The sequence below is a fragment of the Piliocolobus tephrosceles genome, chromosome 16 (genome assembly GCF_002776525.5).
Source record: "Piliocolobus tephrosceles isolate RC106 chromosome 16, ASM277652v3, whole genome shotgun sequence".
NCBI lineage: Eukaryota > Metazoa > Chordata > Mammalia > Primates > Cercopithecidae > Piliocolobus > Piliocolobus tephrosceles.
The window spans coordinates 2,474,614-2,502,015 of NC_045449.1; the positions used below are offsets into that span (position 1 = coordinate 2,474,614).

General features: G+C 42.7%; 1 protein-coding gene and 1 non-coding gene across 2 annotated transcripts in view; both read left to right on the forward strand.

Annotated features, from left to right (window-relative positions):
* PAFAH1B1 (platelet activating factor acetylhydrolase 1b regulatory subunit 1) overlaps window positions 1–27,402 on the forward strand; it is a 107,901-nt gene that overhangs the window by 67,679 nt on the left and 12,820 nt on the right. The window contains exons 3-6 of the mRNA XM_023184743.1: window positions 15,585–15,669; window positions 16,231–16,305; window positions 17,200–17,406; window positions 25,847–26,015. Coding sequence (XP_023040511.1) covers window positions 15,585–15,669; window positions 16,231–16,305; window positions 17,200–17,406; window positions 25,847–26,015 — 536 coding nt within the window. The remainder of the gene's footprint in view (window positions 1–15,584; window positions 15,670–16,230; window positions 16,306–17,199; window positions 17,407–25,846; window positions 26,016–27,402) is intronic.
* Window positions 3,101–3,204, forward strand: LOC111521389. The gene has a single exon (XR_002724932.1). It is a non-coding gene; the product is annotated as a small nucleolar RNA U13 (small nucleolar RNA).

Consider the following 27,402-nt stretch of genomic DNA (forward strand, 5'->3'; position numbering starts at 1 on the left):
TTTTTGAGACGGAGTCTTGCTCTATCGCCCAGGCTGGAGTGCAGTGGCTGGATCTCAGCTCACTACAACCTCCGCCTCCCGGGTTCACGCCATTCTCCCGCCTCAGCCTCCTGAGTAGCTGGGACCACAGGCGCCCGCCACCTCGCCCGGCTAATATTTTGTATTTTTAGTAGAGACGGGGTTTCGCCATGTTAGCCAGGATGGTCTCGATCTCCTGACCTCGTGATCCGCCTGTCTCGGCCTCCCAAAGTGCTGGGATTACAGGCTTGAGCCACCGCACCCGGCCAGCTGTAATATATTTTTAAGCTTGTTTTTTGTTGTTGTTGTTTGCTTTCTTGCTTTAAAAAACTGACCTCTGCGGTTGGGTGAGGTATTCAGGGTTTCTCCTGTCAATCTGTTTGAACATCATACATACTTGGCAGTGATTGGAGAGTGGTTTTTCCCTGGCCTGTGTGAAATACACTGAAGGTCTGCACCTGCCCGCGCTCTTCGCGTTGTACCTGGGAATATACCATAGTGGCACCTGTTCATGCAGTGGTGTCAGATGCCAGATAGTTCTAGGGCTTAGTTTAAGATTTGGGTACTCTTTGCCTGACTTTGTGATCTATAGAAAGGCATGAAAGGAATTTTTAGATCTTGTTGGTGACTCAGCTTTCTAACGGGTGTTTTCCACTCCTTTTTAAATCTTCTGGCTCAGTTTAATTACAGAATACTCTGAGACTGCAAGTTGAGCTGTTTAAATCCAGGTACTGTTTGCACTGTTTACCTGTGTGAATTTGAATTTTATTAATATGGGGCCAGAGAAGCAAAGTACATGAATGAATTGGATAGTAAGGTTGAAATAAGACTATAACTGTAATCTAAATTTCAGATGTTTATGTTTATATTTATAAAAACACCTGTGTATTTTCATTTACTGTCAAAGTATACATTTTTAATTTTTTTAAAAAAATTTATTATTATTATTATTTTTTGAAACTGAATCTCACTCTTTTGCCCAGGCTGGAGTATAGTGCAGTCTCGGCTCACTGCAACCTCCACCTCCCGAGTTCATGCGATTCTTCTGCCTTAGCCTCCTAAGTAGCTGGGATTACAGGCAGGTGCCACCATGCCTGGCTAATTTTTTATAATTTTAGTAGAAACAGGTTTCACCATGTTAGCCAGGATGGTGTCAATCTCCTGACCTTGTGATCCACCCACCTCGGCCTCCAAAAGTGCTGGGATTACAGGCGTGAGCCACTGTGCCCAGCCAGTACTATACATTTAAACATAAACTATTTAATATGCTGCTTCTCTCCAGCTTACATGTTGAGGTCCCTGTTGTCTTTAAACTTTTTTTTTTTTTTTTTTTTTTTTTTGAGACGGAGTCTGGCTCTGTCGCCCAGGCTGGAGTGGCCGGATCTCGGCTCACTGCAAGCAAGCTCCGCCTCCCGGGTTCACGCCATTCTCCTGCCTCAGCCTCCCGAGTAGCTGGGACTACAGGCGCCCACCACCTCGCCCGGCTAGTTTTTTGTATTTTTTAGTAGAGACGGCGTTTCACCGTGTTAGCCAGGATGGTCTCGATCTCCTGACCTCGTGATCCGCCCATCTCGGCCTCCCAAAGTGCTGGGATTACAGGCTTGAGCCACCGCGCCCGGCTTTTTTTTTTTTTTTTTTTTAAAGAGAGTTTTGCTCTTACCGCCTAGGCTGAAGTGCAGTGGTGCTGTCTTGGCTCAGTGCAACCCCTGCCTCTCAGGTTCAAGCGATTCTCCTGCCTCAACCTCCTGAGTAGGTGGGATTACAGGCACACACCATCACACCCGGCTCATTGTATTTTTAGTTTCACCATGTTGGCTAGGCTGGTCTCAAACTCCTGACTCAGGTGATCCACCCACCTCAGCCTCTCAAAATGTTGGGATTACAGGCGTGAGCCACTCCACCTGACCTGTCTTTTCAACTTTAAAAGTTTGATAACGATGGAATCTTTAATCATATTGCCTATATTTTCACTTTCTATGCAGTGACTATTGTTTCTGATTATTGTGTTAAGGTAAAAAATTAAAAAGGTCCTCTGAGTCTTCAGAGGAGGATTAAAATATTCTCAGTGTGTGTTTTTGTTTGTTTTTTGAGATAGTGTCTGGCTCTGTTACCCGGGCTGGAGTGCAGTGACTCGATCTTAGTTCACTGCAGCCTCCACCTACCGAGCTCAAACCATCCTCTCACCTCAGCCTCCCAAGTTGTTGGGACTACAGGTGTGTGCCACCAGGCCTTGCTGATTTTTCTGTTTTTCATAGAGACAGAGTTTGCCATGTTGCCCAGGCTGGTCTTGAACTCCTGGGCTCAAGCAATCTGCCTGCCTCAGTGTCTCGCAGTGCTGGAATTACAGGTGTGAGCCACCCTGCCCGGCTTTTTTTTTCTTCTTCTTTTTCTTTCTTTTTTTTAAAGAGACAGGGTTCAGGCTGGAGTGGCGCAATGGCATAATCATAGCTCATAACTCTGGGGTCCAAACAATCCTCCCACCTTAGCCTTTCAAAGTGCTGGGATGACAGGTGTGAGCCACCACGCCCAGCCTGTGTTAGATCTTTCTATTCTTTGGAAACTTTTGATTTCCAGAATGAAATTGCTCATCATTTAAAATATATATATATATGTTAACTTTTTTATAAGAGTGAAATGTAGGCATCTATAAAGATGATCAAGATATGATCAAGGTCAAAATTGTTGACTTTCTGGAAAATTCATACAAAGCCCTTTTACATACCACATCACATTGCATTTCATTGAAAGATGGAGGGTATTCTAGAGAATTGTATTAGAAAGAGAAGGCACATGGTAGGCCAGGCACAGTGGCTCACTTCTGTAATCCCAGCACCTTGGGAGGCCGAAGCAGGTGGATCACCTGAAGTCAGGAGTTCAAGATCAGCCTGACCAACATGACAAAAACCCATCTCCAATAAAAATATAAAAATTAGCTGGGTGTGGTGGCACATGCCTGGTAATCCCAGCTACTCTGGAGGCAGAGGTTACAGTAAGCTGAGATTGCACCACAGCCCTCCAGCCTGGGTGACATCGAGACCGTGTCTCAATAAAAAATAAAACACATCATAGAAGAGGAAGGCAGATTCTTCTGTAGTTGCTAAGTGTGATGATGATGTGTTCACACACATGTATAAGATGTGCCACCCTCTAACCTTATTATAATATCGTCACATTACCCGACTGATGTGGGAAAAAAAAAATAGAAGAGGAAAGCAGTGCCACAAACACAAGTAACTACATTGAGAAAGTTATATGCTGAGTAGCTTCTATTTTCTGTGTGGAGTTGGAGGTCAGCTGAAGGATGGGATGCAGTTAGGTGGGTTTTTTCGTTTGGTTTTTGTTTGTTTGTTTTGAGATTGAGTCTCTCTCTGTCACCCAGGCTGGAGTGCAGTGGCGTGATCTCGGCTCACTGCAACCTCCGACCCTGGGATCAAGCGATTCTCCTGCTTCAGCCTCACAAGTAGCTGGGACTACAGGTGTCTGCCACCATGCCTGGCTAATTTTTTTTTGTATTTTTAATAGAGACGGGGTTTCACTATGTTGGCCAGGCTGTTCTTGAACTCCTAACCTTGTGATCCGCCCGCCTCAGCCTCCCAAAGTGCTGGGATTACAGGTATGAGCCGCTGCGCCCGGCCGAAGTTAGGTATTTAAAAGGGAAAAAAAGGACCAGTCTAGGCAACATATTGAGACTGTATCTCTACTTAAAGAAGAAAAAAGAAGGACTGATTATGGTGGCATATACCTGTAGTTGCAGCTACTCAGGAGGCTGGAGCAGGAGGATCCATTGAGCCCAGGAACTTGACGATGCAGTGAGCCATGATTGTGCCACAGCACTCCAGCTTAGGCAACAGAACAAGACCTCATCTCTTTTTTTTTTCGAAGAGTGAGGAAAGGGGCCCGGGACAAGTAAATGATTCATCAGGTGACAATGGAATGACAACCATATACTATGACTTGACTATCCTAATTCTAAAAATATAAATCCGTTATTAGCAGTATTATAGATAATTGAATATCCTGCTGCTCAGTGCAGAATAAAAACTACTCCATCAACAATTGGAAGCTACATTTAATCAGATAATTCTGGGGATGCCTGTTATGAATATGACCTGATTTTAAGGGATCTTCATTGTTTTTTAGGGCTTGACTTACTATACAGTGGTCTTCCTTTGTTTAGTTTGCTGTTTCATATAATCTGCCTGTATACTTCTGATACTTCTGACAAATAGGTCTTTTAAAATTACTGCTTTCATTAAATTGCTTTTTCTTGCCTTGAACGTCCTACATAGTCTGTTTCTCTTTCTAGCCATTTCTCTCATTATTTTAGTGCCACTTTTCTAATTTTTTTAATCTATTTTTTAGATAAATTGCTTTTAGAGCAATTTTAAGTCTTGGTAATGATTATAGCATCTTTGCCTTGTTCTTTAACACAAGTGTTTCTAGTGTTCTGCCATTAACTATTAGATTTATTGGTTGAAGGTTTGAGAGATTTCTTTTTCCTGATGTTAATGAACATTCTTAATGAAGACCTTTCCGTTAATAAGGAATGTTTTAAAATCAAGAATGTTGAATTTGTTTCTGTTTTTTGAGACAGAGTCTCACTGTGTCACCCAGCCTGTAATGCAGTGGCGCCATCTTGGCTAACTGCAATACTCCACCTCCCAGGTTCAAGTGATTCTCCTGCCTCAGCCTCCCAAGTAGCTGGGATAACAGCTGTGCGCCGCTGCGCCGGGCTAATTTTGTATTTTTAGTAGAGCTGAGGTTTCACCATGTTAACCAGGCTGATCTCAAACTCCTGACCTCAAGTTATCCACCCACCTCAGTCTCCCAAAGTGGTGGGATTACAGACGTAAGCTACTGCACCTGGCCAAGAATGTTGAATTTGATCAAATGTTTTTAGATGAACATTGAGATCTCCATAATGTACCATTCTGATTCACTTGGTCCGAGTCAGCTCCCTGCCTAGGTAATACCTACTACTTCCTTTAAGGCCTCGCATCTTGCCTTTATAAAAAGATTCTTCCATTCAGTCTCTTTTCTCTTGTTTTTGAATTAAATTTCATAGACTTCAGTAACTTTTATTTTGCTCCTCCGATAGGTTTACAAGATCCCTAGGAGGCAAGGGACCATATATAACTTAACCTTCTTTTATATTCCCTGGTATAAAACTGGGAATAACAGACATTCATCCCTTCTTCCTCTTTCCTTTTTTCTTTACATGTTTTATAGTGAAATTTTGGTTTACATTTTAAAAATACAAATGTTTCAAACTATTCAGTACATGACAGTTGTACTGGCTATCTCTCTTACTGTACAACGTGACTTTTCCTTATGAGTTTTTGAAATAATGCAAAATATTTTTACAGGAATATATCCTGAGAGGACCTCACAGTTGTAAATTATGCTGAACAACTAAGGCAAAATCTCCCTGTCTCTGGAAACGTAGCTGACCTCTGGCCTGTAGCAGGCCAAGCAGTTTTTTTCTAAGTGTCAGTCAATAATATAGTAACTTTAAAACAACATAATTAGGAGTTCAGGCCGGGCGCGGTGGCTCAAGCCTGTAATCCCAGCACTTTGGGAGGCCGAGACGGGCGGATCACAAGGTCAGGAGATCGAGACCATCCTGGCTAACACGGTGAAACCCCGTCTCCACTAAAAAATACAAAAAACTAGCCGGGCGAGGTGGCGGGCGCCTGTAGTCCCAGCTACTTGGGAGGCTGAGGCAGGAGAATGGCGTAAACCCGGGAGGCCGAGCTTGCAGTGAGCTGAGATCTGGCCACTGCACTCCAGCCTGGGCGACAGAGCCAGACTCCGTCTCAAAAAAAAAAAAAGGAGTTCAGCCCGGTTAGTGTGACATTCTCTCCCACTCCCCCAATCCCCTTTCTCTCTCTCAGACCTTTAAGTATTTTAGTTTTCAGTAAAGTTATTTTTCTGAACAGGTTAAAGGGTAAAGAGGGAAACAATAAAAAAGGGTGGAGGCTGAAAACAGCTGTTCAGTAACTGCCCTCTGTTTTGTGTTTCTGTTACTCAAGAAATTTAATCCAAATACGAGAATGAACAGGAATGCATATTTTTTGTTTATTTATTTGGTTTTGCTTTTTTGAAAATGCAATGTGATATACTTATTTGGTAGATCATTTTGGCTTTTGTTGCTGCTGTGGTCTGGAGGGTGTATCAGGATGTTACCTCAGACCCAGCCATCTGATGAAAAGAAATGGGAGCCAGCAGGCTGGTATACCAGGTACAGGGTTCTTTTTGCTTGATGGGGAAGATAAAGTTCCACTCACCCGGAGTTGCCTGAATTTCATTCTTCTTCATTTTGTCTCTGCCATGGATAAGGTCTCATTATAACCTCTTGCTGAACTTGTACTTGTCCCAAGATTGGTAGTAATTGAATCCTGAACTACCTTTTGGAAGTAGTTACCTTGAAATGTGATGGTGAAGGATGGTAATGGCAATCAGTTTGTCAGACAGATTTCTTAGGGTACATGAAGTTGGAGAGGTATAAGACCTATGGCCAGGAACTCATCACTTCTGTGCTACCCTTTCCCTGAAGACTCGGTAGGGTATTGTAGCATAAAAATTTAGGAAGTCTTGGCTGGGCACAGTGGCTCATACCTGTAATCCCAGCACTTTGGGCCAAGGTGGGCGAATCACCTGAGATGATGAATTCGAGACCAGCCTGGCCAACATGGCAAAACCTCATCTCTACTAAAACTACAAAAGTTAGCGGGGTGTGGTGGCACACACCCGTAGTTCCACCTACTTCGGAGGCTGAGCCAGGAGACTCGTGAGGATGTGGTGAGCTGAGATTGTACCACTGCATTCCAGCCTGGCAACAGAGTAAGACTCCGTCCCAAAAAAAAAAAGAAAATATTGGCAAGCCTTGGCCGGGCGTGGTGGCTCATGACTGTAATTCCAGCACTTTGGGAGGCCAAGGCAGTCAAATCACTTGAGGCCAGGAGTTCGAGACCAGCCCAGCCAACACGGTGAAACCCTGTCTCCACTAAAAATACCAAAAAAAGTAGCTGGGCATGGTGGTACTCACCTGTAATCCCAACTCTCAGGAGGCTGAGGCATGAGAATCACTTGAACTCAGGCGATAGAGGTTGCAGCAAGCCGAGATCATGCTACTGTACTCCAGCCTGGGTGACAAAGTGAGACTCCATTAAAAAAAAAAAAAATTAGGAAGGCTTGATACCTGTTTGAGACTTGGTTGATGTCCTATGGCTGCAGCTTAGGGAACGATCCCCTATATATTTCTGCCCTGGAAATAAATTGTATTCACATACTCTCCCAAGACTATAACAAGTTTCATCTTGTTATCTAAAATGGTATAGCCTGGAGTGGTGTGAGAGATGGCTTTTGGAGGAGAGTACTAAAGATGACTCCGGGTGTGCACCTGGTGGTGTCATGCTTGATACTGCCTGGTCTTCTGTGTTACCTTCACAGAGCCTGCAACAGCCCTGCAGACATCTCAGATTTGGGCCCCTGGACCTTTTAGAATAATGCATGTTATCTCCATTGCTGCCCTGAATATGCAAGCTTAGCCTTTTCAGTGTATCTTTTTTTTTCTTTTTTTTTTAATTTTTATTTTACTTTAAGTTCCGGGATACATGTGCAGAATGTGCAGGTTTGTTACACAGGTAAATGTGTGCCATGGTGGTTTGCTGCACCTATCAAGCCATCACCTAGGTTTTAAGCCCCACATGCATTAGCTGTTTGTCCTGATGCTCTCCCTCCCCTTGGCCCCCGCCCCCACCAACATACCTGGGTGTGTGTTGTTTCCCTCCCTGCGGTCCATGTGTTCTCATTGTTCAACTCCCAGTTAGGCGTGAGAGCATGCACTGCTTGGTTTTCTGTTCCTGTGTTAGTTTGCTGAGGATGATGGCTTCTAGCTTCATCCATGTTGCCGCAAAGGACATGATCTCATTCCTTTTTATGGCTGCATAGTATTCCATGGTGTATATGTACCACGTTTGCTTTATCCAGTCTGTCATTGATGGGCATTTGGGTTGGTTCCATGTCTTCGCTGTTGTAAATAGTGCTGCAGTAAACATAAGTGTGCGTGTGTCTTTATAGCAGAATGATTTATATTCCTCTGGGTATATACCCAGTAATGGGATTGCTGAGTCAAATGGTATTTCTGCTTCTAGATCCTTGAGGAATCACCACGCTGTCTTCTATGATGGTTGAACTAATTTATATTCTCAGCAACAGTGTAAAAGCATTCCTATTTCTCCACAGCCTTGCCAGCATCTGTTGTTTCTTGACTTTTTAATAGTCACCATTCTGACTGGTATAAGATGGTATCTCATTGTGGTTTTGATTTGCATTTCTCTAATGATCAGTGATGTTGAGCTTTTTTTCATGTGTTTGTTGGCCACATAAATGTCTTCTTTTGAGAAGTGTCTGTCCTTATCCTTTGCCCACTTTTTGATGGGCTTTTTTTCCCCCCATTCTGTGGGTTGCACATTCACTCTGATGATAGTTTATTTTGCTGTGCAGAAACTCTTGAGTTTAATTAGATTCCATTTGTAAATTTTAGCTTTTGTTGCAGTTGCTTTTGGCATTTTCATCAAGAAATCTTTGTCCATGCCTATGTCCTGAATGGTATTGCCTAGGTTTTCTTTTAGGATTTTTATGGTTTTGAGTTTTGCGTGTAAGTCTTTAATCCATCTTGAGTTAATTTCTGTATAAGGTGTAAGGAAGGGGTCCAGTTTCAGTTTTCTGTGTATGGCTAACCAGTTTCTTGAGCACCATGTATTAAATAAGGAATCCTTTCTCCATTGCTTGTTTTTGTCAGGTTTGTTGAAGATTAGATGGTTGTAGATATTTGGTGTTATTTCTGAGGTCTGTGTTCTGTTCCCTTGATCTGTATGTCGGTTTTGGTACCAGTAGCATGCTGTTTTGGTTACTGTAGCCTTGTAGTATAGTTTGAAGTCAGGTAATGCGATGCCTCCAGCTTCGTTCTTTTTGCTAGGATTGTCCTGGCTATTAGTGTATCTGTTTAAATGGGTCTAGTAAGAAAACATCTCAGTTCATCAGCCTTTGACTTAACCTTGTTTTTTCTTCATATGAGCTGTGAAAGTAAAATGGTTACAGAACTCTTAGAACTTTTTTCATTCTTAGAATGCTAGAGTATACAGTTTGTAAAACACTATTATTGGCAAGGCGTGGTGGCTCATGTCTGTAATCCCAGCACTCTGGGAGTCTGACGTAATGAAACCCGATCTCTGCAAAAAATACACAAAATCAGCAGGGCGTGGTGGCGGGTGCCTATAATCCCAGCTGCTCAGGAGGCTGAGGCAGGAGAATTGCTTTAACCCAGGAGGCGGAGGTTGCAGTGAGCCGAGGTCACGCCACGGCACTCCAACCTGGGCGACAGAGCAATACTCCATCTCAAAAAAAAAAAAAAAAAATCTTATGGGTGGTATTGATGAGGTGTTAAGACTAGTATTACAGCTGCAGAAATTACCCTAGGGGATAAAAACAACAATGAAAAGAGTGTAGGAAGTCAGATAAAGTGCTTAAAATCAAACCCTGGCATTTTCATAAACTTCTAATAGTTTAGAAAATAATTTCATTCGTTATGTTTGTAATAGTTTGATATTTAAGCCTAGACTGTGTCTAGCTAGGATCTGTTTGCTCATGGATAAAAGTCCTTCATCTCAGTTTTGATTTTAACCATTTTCTTTTTTATTTTGCTTAACCATTTTTCTTTTTTTATCGTGTGTGTGTGTGTGTGTGTGTGTGTGTGTGTGTGTGTGTGTATGAGACAGAGTTTTACTCTGTCGCCCAGGCTGGAGTGTAATGGCACAAATCTCAGCTCACTGAAACCTTTGCCTCCCAGATTCAAGCAATTCTCCTGCCTCAGCCTCCCAAGTAGCTGGGATTACAGGTGGCCACCACCATGCCTGGCTAATTTTTTGTATTTTTAGTAGAGATGGGGTTTCACCATGTTGGCCAGGCTGGTCTCGAGCTCCTGGCCTCAAGTGATCCGCCCTCCTGGGCCTTCCAGAGTGCTGGGATTATATGCATGGGCCACTGCACCCAGCCCTCTCTGATTCTTTACAGTATTACTGGTTTTGGTCTACTCTGTTTTACTTCTGTGTGAATTTCTATTTAATTCTAGTGACTGGTTTCAAAGAGGCAAAGATTCCATCCTTAATAAAGCTGATGAGGCCAGGTACAGTGACTCACGCCTGTAATCCCAACACTTTGGGAGGCCAAGGTGGGCAGATCACCTGAGGTCAGGAGTTTGAGAAGACCAGCCTGATCAACATGGAGAAACCCCGTCTCTACTAAAAATACAAAATTAGCTGGGTGTGGTGGCGCTTGCCTGTAATCCCAGCTACTGGGGAGGCTGAGGCAGGAGAATGGCGTGAACCCGGGAGGCGGAGCTTGCAGTGAGCCGAGATGGCGCCACTGCACTCCAGACTGGGCGACAAAGCAAGACTCTGTTTCAAAAAGAAAGAGAGTGAGAGAGAGAGAGAGAGACAGAAAGAGAGAAAGCAACCTGATGAAAATCTACTCTAGGTCAACTGAAATTACTAGCAAGCCCTAGAAGCACTCTTCAGGCTGTTAGAACCAAGAGTTTTGTGGGTTTTTGTTTTGTTTTGTTTGTTGTTTTTTTGAGAGAGGGTCTTGCTCTGATAGGCAGTCTAGAATGCAGTGGCTCACTCATAGCTTGCGGCAACCTCAGCCTGCCAGGCTCAAGCCATTCTCCCTCCTCAGCCTCCCAAAGTGCCAGGATTACAGGCGTGAGCCACTGCCACCTGCTGAGGTTCTTTAGTCTTTACTTATTTCTTACTTTTAGTAATAGTGGTAAACCTTGCTGAAGTTACAGGTTCTGCATTAACTGGATCAGGTTGTTGGCTTAAATATTGAGAGGCAGGGCGTCAAAGGTGGTAGTGCTAAAATTCTCTGGATTTTTTTTTTTTGGAGACAGTCTCGCTCTGTTGCCCAGGCTGGAGTGCAGTGGCACAGTCTTAGTTCACTGCAACCTCCACCTCCCAGGTTCAAGCAATTCTGCCTCAGTCTTCCAAGTAGCTGGGACTATAGGCGCATGCCACCACACCTGGCTAATTTTTGTATTTTTAGTAGAGACGGAGTTTCACCATGTTGGCCAGGCTGGTCTTGAACTCCTGACCTCAGGTGATTTGCCCACCTCGGCCTCCCAAATTGCTGGAATTACAGGTGTGAACCACTACGCCCAGTTGGAGTTCTTTCCCTAACCCTGTTAATATTACTTAACTGATATGTGGCTAGAAGTGTGGCTGTGGCTACATTGCTGGTAGGAGAATATATATATATATTCTTTTTTTTTTTTTTTTTTTGTTTTGAGACAGAGTCTCACTCTGTCACCCAGGCTGGAGTGCAGTGGCGCAGTCTCGACTCACTGCAAGCTCCACCTCCCAGGTTCATGTCATTCTTTGGATGCCTCAGACTCCTGAGTAGCTGGGACTATAGGCGCCTGCCACTACACCTGTCTAATTTTTTGTATTTTTAGTAGAGACAGGGTTTCACCTTGTTAGCCAGGATGGTCTCGATCTCCTGACCTTGTGATCCACCCACCTTGGCCTCCCAAAGTGCTGGGACTACAGGCGTGAGCCACCGCGCCCGGCCGAGAATAGAATTTAATAGAGCTAAAACAGTGTTGTTATTTCTATGAAAAAAAAAAACCCAAAAATCTGTACTACTGTACTTTTATGGTTGTTTTAGAATGTGCTCCTCCTCCTTTAAAAAAAAAAAGATTAACTGTGAAACAGCCTCAGGTTTTCAAGAGGTATTCCAGAAGAAGACATTGTTATCCTAAGAATGGTAGTTCCATGCATGTTATTACACTTGAAGACCTTTCAGTAGGGCCTGATGTGGAGGTGGAAGACAGTATCTAGTAGGGCCTGATGTGGAGGTGGAAGAAGTGGTACTGAAGATTCTGTCCTACTGATTTTATTTTAAGAAGGAAAAGAGAGTAATCATTTTTCTTATTTTTCCTTTAATATTATCTTTCCTTTACCTGGAAAAGTGTCACCATTTAACTTTCCTTTACAAAAAAAAGTTCCTTAAGACCATAATTGTTGGCCTGGCATGGTAGCTCATGCCCATAATCCTGGCACTCTGGGAGGCCAAGGTGGGAGGATCTCTTGAGCCCAGGAGTTTGAGACAAACCCGGGCAACATGGCAAAACCCTGTCTCTACAGAACAACAACAACAAAAATGCCCTGCATGGTGGCATGCACCTGTGGTTCCCAGCTACTCAGGAGGCTGAGGTGGGAGGATCACTTGAGCCCGGGGGAGTTGAGGCTGCGGTGAGCCATGATTGTGCCATTGCACTCCCGCCTGGGAGACAGAGCTTGAGACCATTTCTCAGAAAAAAAAAAAAAGATTACAGTTGTTATAATTTGTATATATGTTACACATAGGTATTATGTGTTATGTGAGCTTTATTGTTGGAAGCTGTGTAGTGTGTTTTCAGGCAGAGTTTCAGGCATTAGGACTTGACCCCAAGATAGCAATTGAGCTAACAGAGTTTGGTAAGAACATTAAGTATTTAAAAATAATATATATGATTTCTTGACATTTTCTTCCCTATTTGCTTGATGTTTGTTTTTTAGATTAAAAGAAAATGAAGCTAAGAAATAAATGTGTTGCAGCCTTTTTTTCCTCTTACTACTTTGGAATGCAATTTTTTTTTTTGAGGCAGGGACTCACTTTGTCACCCAGGCTGGAGTGCAGGTGGTGCAATGACAGTTCACTGCAGACTTGACCTCCCAGGTTCAGGTGATCCTCCCACCTCAGCTTCCCAGGTGGCTGGAACTACAGGTGCATGCCACCACACCCAACTAATTTTTTGTATTTTTTGTAAAGAAGGGTTTTGGCCATGTTGCCCAGGCAAGTCTCAAACTCCTGGCCTCAAGCGATCCGCCCAGCTTGGCCTCCTGAAGTGCTGGGATTACAGGTGTGAACCACCATGTCCAGCCAGGATGCAACACTCTAACAAAAGGAGAATTTATTTTTGTCGAAGGTTTGTAGTACAGGCTTTGACAAAAGAAGATATTTGATTGCACCGCGTGAGAGAGCTGTTGCCTTCTTAACATTGACTTGGGGTCAGGCGTGGTGGCTTACACCTGTAATCCCAGCACTTTGGGAGGCCGAGGCGGGCAGATCACTTTAGGTCAAGAGTTCGAGACCAGCCTGACCAACATGGCGAAACGCCGTCTCTACTAAAAATACAGAAATTAGCTGGGTATGGTGGTATGTGCCTGTAATCCCAGCTACTCAGGAGGCTAAGGCAGGAGAATTGTTTGAGCCCGGGAGGCAGAGGTTGCAGTGAGTTGAGATCGACCCACTGTACTCCAGCCTGGGTGACAGCGCACGACCCCTGTCTCCAAAAAATATATATGTATATTTATTTGGAAGGCCCGAGTATAATTACTTGGTGGAAATCAAAAAGTAGAGTCAGCTCTGTGTAAAGAAGATACTTCAGCATGAATGGAGTTAGCCATTAGTAGAAACAGGCCAGAAGGAAGGTACAAGCTGTAGTATGAGTAACACACAGACACAGACTTGTAATAACATTAAGATTTACCTCTCCTCAATCTCCATGTCTTTGAATGTGATTCTCTAATCCTGTAATTATTTTTAATTATTGTTGTTATTTTTTGAGACAGAGTCTTTCTGTGTTGCCGAGACTGGAGTGCAGTGGTACAATCTCGGCTCACTGCAACCTCTGCCTCCCGGGTTCAAGCAATTCTTCTGCCTCAGCCTCCCAAGTAGTAATCCCAAGTAGCTGGAATTACCGGCGCCTGCCACTATGCTCGGCTAACGGGTTTTCACCATGTTGACCAGGCTGGTCTTGAACTACTACTTCTTTTTTTTTTTTTTTTTTTTGAGATAGTCTTGCTCTGTCACCCAGGCTGGAGTGCAGTGGCACAATCTTGGCTTACTGCAAGCTCCTCCTCCCAGGTTCACACCATTCTCCTGCCTCAGCCTCCCGAGTAGCTGGGACTACAGGCGCCCACCACCATGCGCAGCTAATTTTTTTTTATTTTTAGTAGAGATAGGGTTTCACCGTGTTAGCCAGGATGGTCTGGATCTCCTGACCTTGTGATCCGCCTGTCTTGGCCTCCCAAAGTGCTGGGATTATAGGCTCATGTGAGCCACCGCTCCCAGCGTCTGGTCTTGAACTTCTGACCTTGTGATCTGCCCACCTCGGCCTCCCAAAGTGCTGAGATTACAGGCATGAGCCACTGCGCCCGGCCTAACCCTGTAATTATTATACGTTGATTTTTGGCATGCTAATAATTACCTGGAACATAAAGTGTTTGCTGGTAATTCCCTGTTATCTTTGCTGATTTGTTTTAAACATACCATTGAGTTAAAGTCAGTAATCCCACCAGTTCTACAATACTACTGGAGCGTGTTTTGTTTTATATTGTTTTTTGAGATGGAGTTTTCGCTGTTGTTGCCCAGGCTAGAGTGCAGTGGCACGAACTGGGATCACCACAACCTCCGCCTCCCGGGTTCAAGTGATTTTCCTGCCTCAGTCTCCCAAGTAGGTGGGATTACAGGCATGTGCCACCACGCCTGGCCTTTTTTTTTTTGAGAAGGAATCCTGCTCTGTTGCCCAGGCTAGAGTGCAGTGACAGGATCTCGGCTCACTGCAATCTCCACTTCCCGGGTTCAAGCAATTCTTTTGCCTTGGCCTTCCAAGTAGCTGGGATTACAGGCATGTGCCACCACGCCAGCTAATTTTTGTATTTTTAGCAGAGACGGGCTTTTCACCATATTGGCCAGGCTGGTCTCCAACTCATAACCTCGTGATCTGTATCTATATATCTATCTATATATCTCTATCTGACTGTCTGTCTGTCTGTCTGTCTGTCTATCTATCTGTCTGTCTCTCTGGCCCAAAACATTTTTGGTCCCAAGCATTTTATGTAAAGGGTACTCAGACTGTATAAGGCAAACATGAAAAGGCTAATTCAGCTTCTCTAACCTTCAAGTTCTAATTCTAAATGAATGTCTCATTCTACGACAGTACACTAAGTTTATAGTGTATGATTTCTTTTTTTCCACACACTCCAATGGTTCAAAGTTATTTCTAATATGAAAATACTTTAGTTTTCTCAAAACTTTTCTCTGCAAAACTAAATTCCAGCTGTCAGCCCTTGAGTGTATAACAAGTAGTAAAGAAAGACTAAATGTAAACATTAGCAAAATTGGTGATTACTGTCACAGAGCCATAGCTTAATCTATAGAGTGCCTACAGCTTGTGAGGTAAGCAACACATTTGAAACTTATAAATATGTAATTTCTCTTCTGATGTTAAAAAGGAAAAAAGAAAAGCTTATAACTAAGAATATAATACTATGGATGTGCTATGGGTGCTAAAAGTTCTGGAGGCTTTGCAGGGGTGTCCTTTTTAATGAAATACTTGTATGATTTGAAAGGAAATACTCTCAAGAGGATCTTGGCTTAATGAGATTTTAAATAAATTCTGTTTCTTCAAAATAGAAATGAGGTCTTTTTTTTAGGAGTCATTTGAATTTGTTTTCTTTCAGAAATCGAGCTATAGCAGATTATCTTCGTTCAAATGGCTATGAAGAGGCATATTCAGTTTTTAAAAAGGAAGCTGAATTAGACATGGTATGTTTTACTTTTTAACAATTCTTCAAAGTAGAGTTAATGAGTGGATTTTTACTCAGGTATCTGTAGTTAACAGTTATGCACAATTTTGTCATTTGTTATTGTGGTCTACTTGGTACTGAACTTGATTTTCACTCCCTTTTTTTATTTTTTATTTTTATTTTTGAGATGGAGTCTCACTTTGTCTCCCAGGCTGGCGTGCAGTGGCGTGATCTGGGCTCACTGCAACCTCTGCCTCCCAGGTTCAAGTGATTCTCCTACCTCAGCCTTCCGAGTAGCTGGGATTACAGGCTCGCACCACCACACCCATCTAATTTTTGTATTTTTAGTAGAGACAGGGTCTCGCCATGTTGGCCAGGCTGGTCTTGAACTCCTGACCTCAGGTGATCCACCGTTCTCAGCCTCCCAAAGTGCTGGGATTATAGGTGAGCCACCGTGTCCAGCCACTCCCTTTTTTTATAATCAGATTTTTAGTAATGTTTGGGCTTAAAGATGAGTGATCTTTGGCTTGAGGATCATAGTTAAGCCATTCTTAAAAGGTTCTAACTTTATTTTCTCTAGAATGAAGAATTAGATAAAAAGTATGCTGGTCTTTTGGAAAAAAAATGGACATCTGTTATTAGATTACAGAAGAAGGTAATTAAGTCTTGTTTCTTTAAAATTAGTTGTATACAGTTATATAAACTTTCTGAAAATAACTTCATCTGCATTAATTAATAATTGCATCTAATCTTTAAAAAGCAAATAAAAATACATTTTCTGTGCTTTATGAAAAGTATGACCTAGGCATATTATTGCAGATACATGGTAACTCGCATATCCGGAGTTGCTGACTGGGTCGATTCTGCATAGTCCTGACTTGGAGGAATTGATACTGAAAGAACTCATTTGTGCACTTAGAAGGAAAGAACACATGGAGCCATTGTGATTGATGCTGGGAAAAGAGCACTGCAGTGTGCTCTTAGACAAGTCATTCTTATCTCTGAGCTTTTCTTTTTATCTGTAAATACAACAAATAATATTCCAGTCCTAAAATGTATACTTCATAGGCAAAGTTAGAATAAGTAAATAACATTGTTATGAGTTGATCATTTATTATAATGCTCTTAGAAAAGTGCTTAGCACATAGTAGATGCTCAATAAATACTAGCTTTTATTATTAATATGATTACCATATATAATGTGGTTTGGAAAGAACTTACTAAGAGTAGCAGCTTTAGAGGGACCAAGGCAAATTCACTGCCCTTCTTTAATTAGAAGACTCTGTCACCAGATATAAATTGAAGTTTTTCTTTGTGTTAAAGAGTTAAGGCAATTGTACTGAATTTTTCTCAGTTTTTAGTTTCCTCATGCCTTAGATTTTGATGCTGTATAAAATAAATAATTTTCATTTAAATTTGACAACTGCTTCGAGATTACTGAAATTTTTTCAAGTATCCTGCATATATAGTTGCAAAATGCAGTTTTTAAAATGTCACATGCTATTTTTATTGAAATCTATCTGTACGTAACTACATGCTCTTTTTCAAGGTTATGGAATTAGAATCAAAGCTAAATGAAGCAAAAGAAGAATTTACGTCAGGTGGACCTCTTGGTCAGAAACGAGACCCAAAAGAATGGATTCCCCGTCCACCAGAAAAATATGCCTTGAGTGGTCACAGGAGTCCAGTCACCCGAGTCATTTTCCATCCTGTGTTCAGTGTTATGGTCTCTGCTTCAGAGGATGCTACTATTAAGGTAATTTTCTGCTAAAAGCAGACTTAAAGTTAATAGGGTGAAGAAAATTAAAAGATCCTGAAAATGAGGGCCTGTGCAGAGGGATAAGAGGTACTCTTTGAAATGTAGTGATTTTGGTTCTGAATCTTAAAGACAGAATTGGAATAAAATACCATTGTGGCTCCTGAGAGGCATGCTGCCAGGTAAGTTCGATGGTGAATTTGAGAAAGTCGGGTGTCACTAACTGAGTTGATGTCAGTAGGTCACCTTGTGCTTGAACAGTTTTTGTTCTTAGAGGATGAAAAGTGTGTGCCTTACCTTTAAGCAGAGGTTGTGTGTGAAATACCATTTGACAAAACTAGTAATTGATAGGGTGAATCTATACTGCAAATGAATTCAGTAGAGGATTCGTTTAAATTGGACTTTCCTTGATGTATTTAAAATTGGCTTTCCAGGAGTAGGGGAATATAAGAGCTTTTCATTTTATAAATTATGTATTTCATTAAAAATTTTTTTTTCACAGTAAACATATATTACCTTTTAATGTTGTGCTTTTTTAATTAGGAAAAGAGTTGTTTTTAAGTTGCCTTTGTTCCAGACACAATAAAATGACAGTTGTATAAACCACCTACAGAAAGATAAGATAGTTGCAATATAGGTAGATTTAGGTAGGTCTCTCTATACTAAGAGTTGTTTCAAAGCAAGTTAGTTACAGATATTAAGTTTCATTTACAAAAGTATAACCAATCGGCTGGGCGCAGTGGCTCACGCCTGTAATCCCAGCACTTTGGGAGGCCGAGACGGGCGGATCACGAGGTCAGGAGATCGAGACCATGCTGGCTAACACAATGAAACCTCATCTCTACTAAAAATACAAAAAAATTAGCCGGGCGTGGTGGTGGGCACCTGTAGTCCCACCTACTCGGAAGGCTGAGGCAGGAGAATGGCGTGAACCCGGGAGGCAGAGCTTGCAGTGAGCCAAGATCACGCCACTGTACTCCAGTCTGGGTGACAGAGCCAAAAAAAAAAAAAGTATAACTAAGAAAATGTGAGTAGATTGTATATGTCATATAACAGTTCAGCATAAAATGCAGGCATAGGCCGGGCACAGTGGCTCAAGCCTGTAATCCCAGCACTTTGGGAGGCTGAGGCAGGTGGACCTCCATGAGGTCAGGAGATCAAGACCATCCTGGCTAACATGGTGAAACCCTGTCTGTACTAAAAATACAAAAAAATTAGCCAGGCGTGGTGGCGGGCGCCTGTAGTCCCAGCTACTCGGGAGGCTGAGGCAGGAGAATGGTGTGAACTCAGGAGGTGGAGCTTGCAGTGAGCCGAGATCGTGCCACTGCACTCGAGCCTGGGGGGCAGAGCAAGACTCCATCTCAAAAAAGAAAAAAAAATACAGGCGTAATTTAAATGCGACTGTACTTAACTAGTTCTTCAAGTTAAACATTGTTTTACAGTGTGTTTATGTGATTTCTTTAGTTTCTAAATCAGTGACTTGCACCCTGTGGACTTGTGATTTAGGAGGGTGGCTGTAGAATCATTGTAAGGGAGTCTTACGTTCATACAAGCATCATGGCTTTCTAGAGAGTAAAATAATAATATGCCTAATACATTAATATACTCCATTTTAAAAAATAGGTAGACATGCATTTAAATTTTTGTTCATGATAGTCTTTCATCATTATGTACTAAAACACTACAACTGCTCTTGTGAGGTTTGGGATAGAGGTAGACATTCTTTAATAGATGGAAAATTATCTGGCCGTGGTGGCTCATGCCTGTAATTCCAGCACTTTGGGAGACTGAGGCAGGTGGATCACGAGGTCAGGAGTTCAAGACCAGCCTGGCCAAATGTTGAAACCCTGTGTCTACCAAAAATACAAAAATTGGTCGGGTGTGGTGGTGGACGCCTTTATTCCCAGCTACTCGGGAGGCTGAGGCAGGAGAATTGCTTGAAGTCTGGGAGGCGGAGGTTGCAGTGAGCCGAGATTGCGCCACTGCACTCCGGCCTGGGCAACAGAGCAAGACTCTCTCTCAAAAAAAAAAAAAGGTGGAAAATCTAGAATCTACGCTTAACTGTTGATTTTACAACAGTATTATAAACGCATAAACAGAACTGTAAATATACCCCCTTAAAATGTGTCTATTAAGTCTGATTTAAAATTATTACAAATGGAAGTTTTAGAACTTTTTATTTGTAATCATACCACGTATCACAGCAACTACTTAGAGTCCACCCTTCAACTTAGTCTTTTTATTTTTATTTTTTTCTGGCCACAGGAAACCTCCTCATACCATTTAGTCTTTAAATGTGCACACATGTGGTTGTTTCATTAATGAAAAGTAGTTATATATGGTTTTGTTAACTTTTGACTAGATTTATTTTAGAAATACTTTTGTTTCTAATGAATCATCATTTTAGTAACTTTCAGCTGATCATCTTATTTATATAGAGAGGCTTTGCAGGGTAGTTAGTGGTCAGGGGCACTGGCTCTGAGTTCAAATCCTGGCTCTACCACTCAATAGTTAATGTGATTATGGGCAAGTTAACTTTTTGTGGCTTTCTTGATTTGTTAAATGAAGATTATTAATACCTACCTCATAGGGTCTGGGGGAGGATTAAATGATTTAGGACATGGAAGCTGTTTACAACAGTTTTTGCTGGCCAGATTCCAGAGGAGCACTCAGTGTCAGCAACATTCAACATCAATAACAAGCTGTCCTCTTTTGGACTTTGCCTCCCGAGTAGCTGGGATTGCAGGCACCGCCACCACACCCAGCTAATTTTTGTATTTTTAGTAGAGATGGGGTTTCACCATCTTGGTCAGGCTGGTCTCAGATCCTGACCTCATGATCCCCCTGCCTCAGCCTCCCAAAGTGCTGGGATTACAGGCGTGAGCCACCGCGCCTGGCCAGCTAAGTTATTTTTAAATGACAGCTGCAATAGAATGATTTTCCAAAATACTCAAAGGACAACATACAGAAAGTGTTTTGTAATTTTATGACTATCTTGGGCAAAGGGCTTGATACAGTTAAGGCTCAGTTTTCTTATTTAAAAATATCTGTGTGGTCAGGTGCTGTGGCTCAGATGCCTGTAATCCCAGCACTTTGGGAAGCTGAGGCGGGAGGATCACTTGAGTCCAAGAGTTGGAGGCCAGCCTGGGCAACAAAGTGAGACCTCGTCTCTATTAAATAAGTAAATAAATAAATAACTGTATTATATTCTGCACTGTAAAAGTAATGCATATGTAATGAATGTAAGAGAACAATACCTGGCAAATAGATGGTAAGGGCTCAATAAACTGTTGCTGATATTATAGTTATTAATAACAATAAAATTGTCTTAAATAATGTCTTATATGCATTTGATGAATAAAACTGGTTTCTTTTAAAAACATTCAGTTGTCATCAACCTTTGAACGATAATTTATGAAAAATATTATAGAGGGATATATATTTAGACCAGTTCATGACAGTATTTTTAATTACATTATTTAAATTTTTAGATTGATTTTTCTGATTGTCATTTAGAGCTAATTTCTTTTGAGATGCTCTGTTGCCCAGGCTGCAGTGCAGTGGTGCGATCTTGGCTCACTGCAACCTCTGCTTCCTGGGTTTAGGAATTCTCTTGCCTCAGCCTTCTGAGTAGCTGAGACTACAGACGTGCGCCACCAAACCTGGCTAAATTTTTTGTATTTTTAGTAGACATGGGATTTCGCCTTGTTGGCCAGGCAGGCTGATTTTTAACTCCTGACCTCAAGTGATCCGCCCACCTTGGCCTCCTAAAGTACTGGGATTACAGGTGTGAGCCACCATGTCTGGCTAGAACTAATTTAAACATGGAGAAAGAAGAGGTGAGGTGAGAGGATTGCCTGAGCCCGGAAGGTCAAGGCTGCAGTGAGCTATGGTCACGCCACTACACTCAAGCCTGGGCAACGAAGCGAGACCCTCTCTCTAAAAGATAAATAAATAAACAACAAACAAAACTGGAAAATATGTTCAACTAATAAGCAATTGAAAGATTGCTGGCCGGGCACGGTTGCTCAAGCCTGTAATCCCAGCACTTTGGGAGGCCAAGACGGGCGGATCACAAGGTCAGGAGATCGAGACCATCCTGGCTAACACGGTGAAACCCCGTCTCTACTAAAAAATACAAAAAACTAGCCGGGCGAGGTGGCGGCGCCTGTAGTCCCAGCTACTCGGGAGGCTGAGGCAGGAGAACGGCGTAAACCCTGGAGGCAGAGCTTGCAGTGAGCTGAGATCCGGCCACTGCAGTACAGCCTGGGCGAGAGAGCGAGACTCCGTCTCAAAAAAAAAAAAAAAGAAAGAAAGATTGCCAACTTTTTTTGTATGTGTAACAAGGTCTCATTCTGTTTCCTTGGCTGGAGTACAGTGACACAATCATGGCTCACTGCAGCCTCGACCTCCCCAGACTCAAGCTATCCTCCCACCACAGCCTCCTCAGTAGCTGGGACTATAGGCATGTGCCACTATGCCCAGCTGATTTTTTATTTTTTGTAGAGAGGGGATCTTGCCATGTTGCTCAGGTGTCAAACTCCTGAGCTGAAGCAGTTCTCCTGCCTTTGTCTCCCAAAGTGCTGGGATTACAGGTGTGAACCACCGAGCCCAGCTGGATTGCCAACTTTAATATATAACATGAAGAATTCAGATGTGTAAAGCACTAACATCTCAGAAAAATGGACATAGTACAGGAGCAGACAATTCACAAAAAAAGGTAGTAACAGGCCAGGCGTGGTGGCTCACGCCTGTAATCCCAGCACTTTGGGAGGCCGAGGCGGGCAGATTGCCTGAGCTCAGGAGTTCGAGACCAGCCTGGGCAACACGGTGAAACCCATCTCTACTAAAATACAAAAAGAAATAGCTGGGCATGGCAGCGTGCACCTGTAATCCCAGCTACTTGGAAGGCTGAGGCAGGAAATTCACTTGAACCCAGGAGGCGGAGGTTGCAGTGAGCCGAGATCACTCCACTGCACTCCAGCGTGGGCAACAGAGCAAGACTGTGTCTCAAAAAAATAAAAGGTAGTAACAACTAACCAAATAGTAACAACAGTTTGGCCTTACTACTAACAGCAGAAGAAATAAACACTGAAATTATGGGCCGGGTGTGGTGGCTCATGCCTATAATCCTAGGACTTTGGGAGGCCAAGGTGGGAGGACTATTAAAGCTCAGGAGTTAGAGACCAGCCTGGGCAACATAGCAAGACCTCGTCTCTACTTAAAAAATTAGCCAGGTGTGATGGCCTATGCCTGTAGTCCCAGCTACTCAGGAGGCTGAGGTGGGAGGATCACATGAGCCTGGGAGTTGAAGGCTGCAGTGAGCTATGATTGAGCCACTGTACTCCAGTGTGGGTGACAGAGTGAGACCCTGTCTTAAAAAAATCGCGCCAGGCCCGGTGGCTCACGCCTATCTATAATCCCAGCACTTTGGGAGGCCAAGGCGCGTGGATGACAATGTCAGGAGATCAAGACCATCCTGGCTAACATGGTGAAACCCTGTCTGTACTAAAAAATATGAAAAATTAGCTGGGCGTGATGGCGGGCACCTGTAATCCCAGCTACTCGGGAGGCGGAACTTGCAGTGAGCCGAGATCATGCCAGTGCACTCCAGCCTGGATGACAGAGCAAGACTCCGTCTCAGATAAAAAAAAAAAAAATTGCCGTGTGTGTGTGTGAAATTGTCAAGATACTTTACCTATTAAGAAAGAATCCCCAGTGATGAGTTTGATAAAGTAGTCATTCTCATTACATTTGATACAGTCTTATGGGATAGCAATTTAACAGAGTGTATGAAGGCTTTAAAAGTTTATACTTTTTGACCCACTAATTCTTTTTCCCCATTGCTGTCTGACCTAAGTATTAAAAAATGAGGACAGAATTTTTTTATATTCAAAAATGTTCACTATAATGTTTTCTATAATGGTGGTTTAGCCCACAATTTTTTTTGTTTGTTTTTGAGACGGAGTTTTACTCCTGTTGCCCAGGCTGGAGTGCATTGGTATGATCTCGTCTCACTGCGTTTTCTGCCTCCCGGGTTCAAGCAGTTCTCCTGCCTCAGCCTCCCGAGTAGCTGGGATTACAGGTGCCCACCACAAAGCCCAGCTAATTTTTTGTATTTTTAGTAGAGACGGGGTTTTACCATGTTGGCCAGGATGGTCTTGACCTCCTAACCTTAGGTGATCCACCTGTCTCGGCCTTCCAGAGTGCTGGAATTACAGGCATGAGCCACCACGCCCAACCAAGAATTCTTTTAAAAGTAATACTTCCCGAGTTTTTAGTGGCACAGAAAAATATTTGTGATAAGAACCAGGAGGGGAGGGATGAGCACAGTGGCTCACACCTGTAATCCTAGTGACTCAGAAGGCCAAGACAGGAGGATGAATTTGAGGCCAGGAGCTCTAGACCCACCTGGGCGACATAGCGAGGCTCCGTCTCTACAAGAAAGAAAAAATTACCTGGGTGTGGTGGTGTGCACCTGTAGTCCTACTTCCTCTGGAGGCTGAGGTGGGAGCAACACTGAAGCCCAGAATTCAAGGTTGCTGTGAGTTGTGATCACACCACTCCACTTCACCACAGGCCACAGAGGGAGACCCTGTCAATTAAAATAAGAGAGAGAAGAAAGAAAGAAAATAGGGCCAGGTGCAGTAGCTTACACCTGTAATCCCAGCACTTTGGGAGGCCTAGGTGGGTGGATCATGAGGTCAGGAGATCAAGACCATCCTGGCCAACATGGTGAAACCCCATCTGTACTGAAAATACGAACATTAGCCAGGTGTCGTGGCACACGCCTGTAGTCCCAGCTACTCAGGAGGCTGAGACAGGAGAACTGGTTGAACCCGCGAGGTAGAGGTTGCAGTGAGCTGAGATTGCGCCACTGCGCTCCAGCTTAGGTGACAGAGTGAGACCCCATCTTAAAAAAAAAAAGAAAGAAAGAAAATGGAAGAGTTTGAGGTAAGTCTGGGCAATATACTGAGACCCCATCTCTACAAAACGTCAAAAAGTTAGCCAGGCGTGGTGGTGCACACCTGTGTAGTCCCAGCTACTCGACAGACTAAGACAGGAAGATCTCTTCGGCCCAGGAGTATGAGGCTACAGTGATATCTGATCACACCACTGCACTCCAAAATTATCTTTTGAAAATTTGACTGTTCTTTTTTTTTTTTGAAACAGTCTGGCTCTGTTGCCCAGGCTGGAGTGCTGTGATGTAATCTCAGCTTGCTGCATCCGCCGCCCGGGCTCAAGTGATTCTCCCACCTTAGCCTTCCATCCCGATTAGCTGGGACCACAGTCACGCACCACCACACCCAGCTAAGTTTTATATTTTTAGTGGAGACCAGGGTTTTACCATGTTGGCCAGGATCGTCTCCAACTCCTGACCTCAGGTGACCTGCCCACCTCAGCCTCCCAAAGTGCTGGGATTACAGGTATGAGCCACTGCACTTGGCCAAAATTTATATATATATATATAATTATATATATTTATATTTTTTATATATAATATATATTTTATATATAAAAATATATTTTTTATTTATATATATATATATATATATATTTTTTTTTTTTTGAGATGGAGTCTTGCTCTGTCGTCCAGGCTGTAGTGGATCTCAGCTCACTGCAACCTCCGCCTCCCAGGTTCGCGCCATTCTGCCTCAGCCTCCCCAGTAGATGGGAGTATAGGTGCCCGCCACCATGCCCATCTAATTTTTTGTATTTTTAAGTAGAGACGGGGTTTCATCATGTTAGCCAGGATGTTCTTGATCTCCTGACCTCGTGATCCGACCGCCTCGGTCTCCCAAAGAGCTGGGATTACAGGCGTGAGCCACCGCGCGCAGCCGTATTTCACTTTTTAACTCAAAATGACATATGCTTTTGTTCATTTGCTATTCGTGAACAGTTTACACCTTCTGAAATCTTTCCTTGGCTCTTCAGATGTCTGAGTTCTGCTGGTCTAGTCGGATTGAGTATTGATCCATTATTCCTCGAATACTCTACATACAAATGCCTGCTATAGCCCCCTTAAGCTCCTTCCCTTCCCCTTCCCCTTTCCTTTTCTTTCCCTTTCCTTTCCATGTCTTTCTTTCTTTCCTCTTATTTCTTCCCCTAAAGTTTCCTTATTTACATCTTTCCTGCTCTGAGACAGGAAGCAGACTGTGTTTTGTGACTTTATTATACTTTATCACTATTACAGTTGGTTATGTGATAGAAACCTTGCAAATGTGGTACTAGAGATAAATTTTAATAATTGCAACGTTCGTTTTCCCTGTAGAAAAAAGACCAATTTGTACGTGAGATACAGTATTTCTAAGATGGTTATCTTTTGTTACTTGTTTGGTTAATTACTCAATAAGGTGCCAGACTGGCCTGCTGAGTGCAAATATGAAACAAGAAAGGAGTGATGGAGTTGGTGTTAAACAATTTTCTGTTCACTTGACAGGTGTGGGATTATGAGACTGGAGATTTTGAACGAACTCTTAAAGGACATACAGACTCTGTACAGGACATTTCATTCGATCACAGCGGCAAGCTTCTGACTTCCTGTTCTGCAGATATGACCATTAAACTATGGGATTTTCAGGGCTTTGAATGCATCAGAACCATGCATGGTAAGGGGTAGAGGATAGTACTTTAATAGTAATTTCTATCGTGGTACTTCAGAAAGAATATTATTTCTAATAGTATACGGGGTTCCTTTATTCACTTCTTAATTGTCTGTATTGGTGGAGGAGTGTACGATGTAGATAGTCCAGGGATAAGTCACAATAGTTGAGAGTCATTTCTATTACGAGGTTTTAAGTATCTCTTAGCACTTTATATAAAATATTTGTGTGAATATTTTTTGGTAAGAAAAACTGCCAGGTCATTTATCTGTATTTGAGTTAAAAATGGTTTTGTTTGTGTTTTAATTTTTCGTAGTTGGGAAACTGAAGTCGAGAGAGAGTAGGTATAGTGAAAACTGGAACCCAGATTATATTGCTCACTGAAATGAAATGAAATAAGGGTACATATCCCATGTATTCAGTGTATTCATTGTTAAGTTGTTTCCTGCGTCTTGTTGTGGGAACTGTTTTCTGAGGCAGTATGTTTGTGGAACGAGAGTATATTTGCTTTAGAGACAGATACCTGGGTTCAGATTCCTACTTGTCTACTTATGGCATTAGAAAATTTAAACCTCTTTCATCTGGAAAACAGAGGTAATAATACCAGAGTCATACAGTTGTCGTGAGGATAAAATGAAGTCATAAGATAAATCATCTTGGTGTAGTACCTGCCACGTAGGAGATGCTCATTACGTAGGGATTTTTGTTGTTTCTTTACACATGATGACATTTGAATGTTGGGATTTTGTACAAGGAGTGTATACAGATTATCCATGATGTTAACACATGAGTAAACTATGTGTTTACCTAAAGGGCATAATTTGAAGATTGTGTTCTCTTCACCCCCCACACCCAATTAAATGCATTGGGGAAGTTTATAATTACAGGAATTCCACGCATGAACACTTTTTTCTGTTTTTGAGATGGCCTCTTGTTTTGTCACCCAAGCTGGAGTGCAGTGGCGCGATGTTGGCCCACTCCAACCTCTACCTCCCAGGTTCAAGTGATTCTCCCACCTCAGCCTCCCAAGTAGCTGGCAATACAGGTGAGCACCACTACGCCCAGCTAATTTTTGTATTTTTAGTAGAGACAGGGTTTAACCATATTGGCCAGGCTGGTCTTGAATTCTTGACCTTGGGTGATCCGCCCGCCTTGGCCTCCCAAAGTGCTGGGATTACAGGCGTGAACCACTACGCCTGGCCCACCATTTTAAACAGAGAACCAATTCCCCATTTTTCTTACTCATTCACTTTATCTTTTTTGTATCTTAGACTATCAGTCTAGAGGCTAGGCACAGTGGCTCACACCTATAATCTCAGCACTTTTAGAGGCCAAGGCAGGAGGGATTGCTTGAGAACAGGAGTTCAAGACCAGTGTGGGCAAAATATGGAGA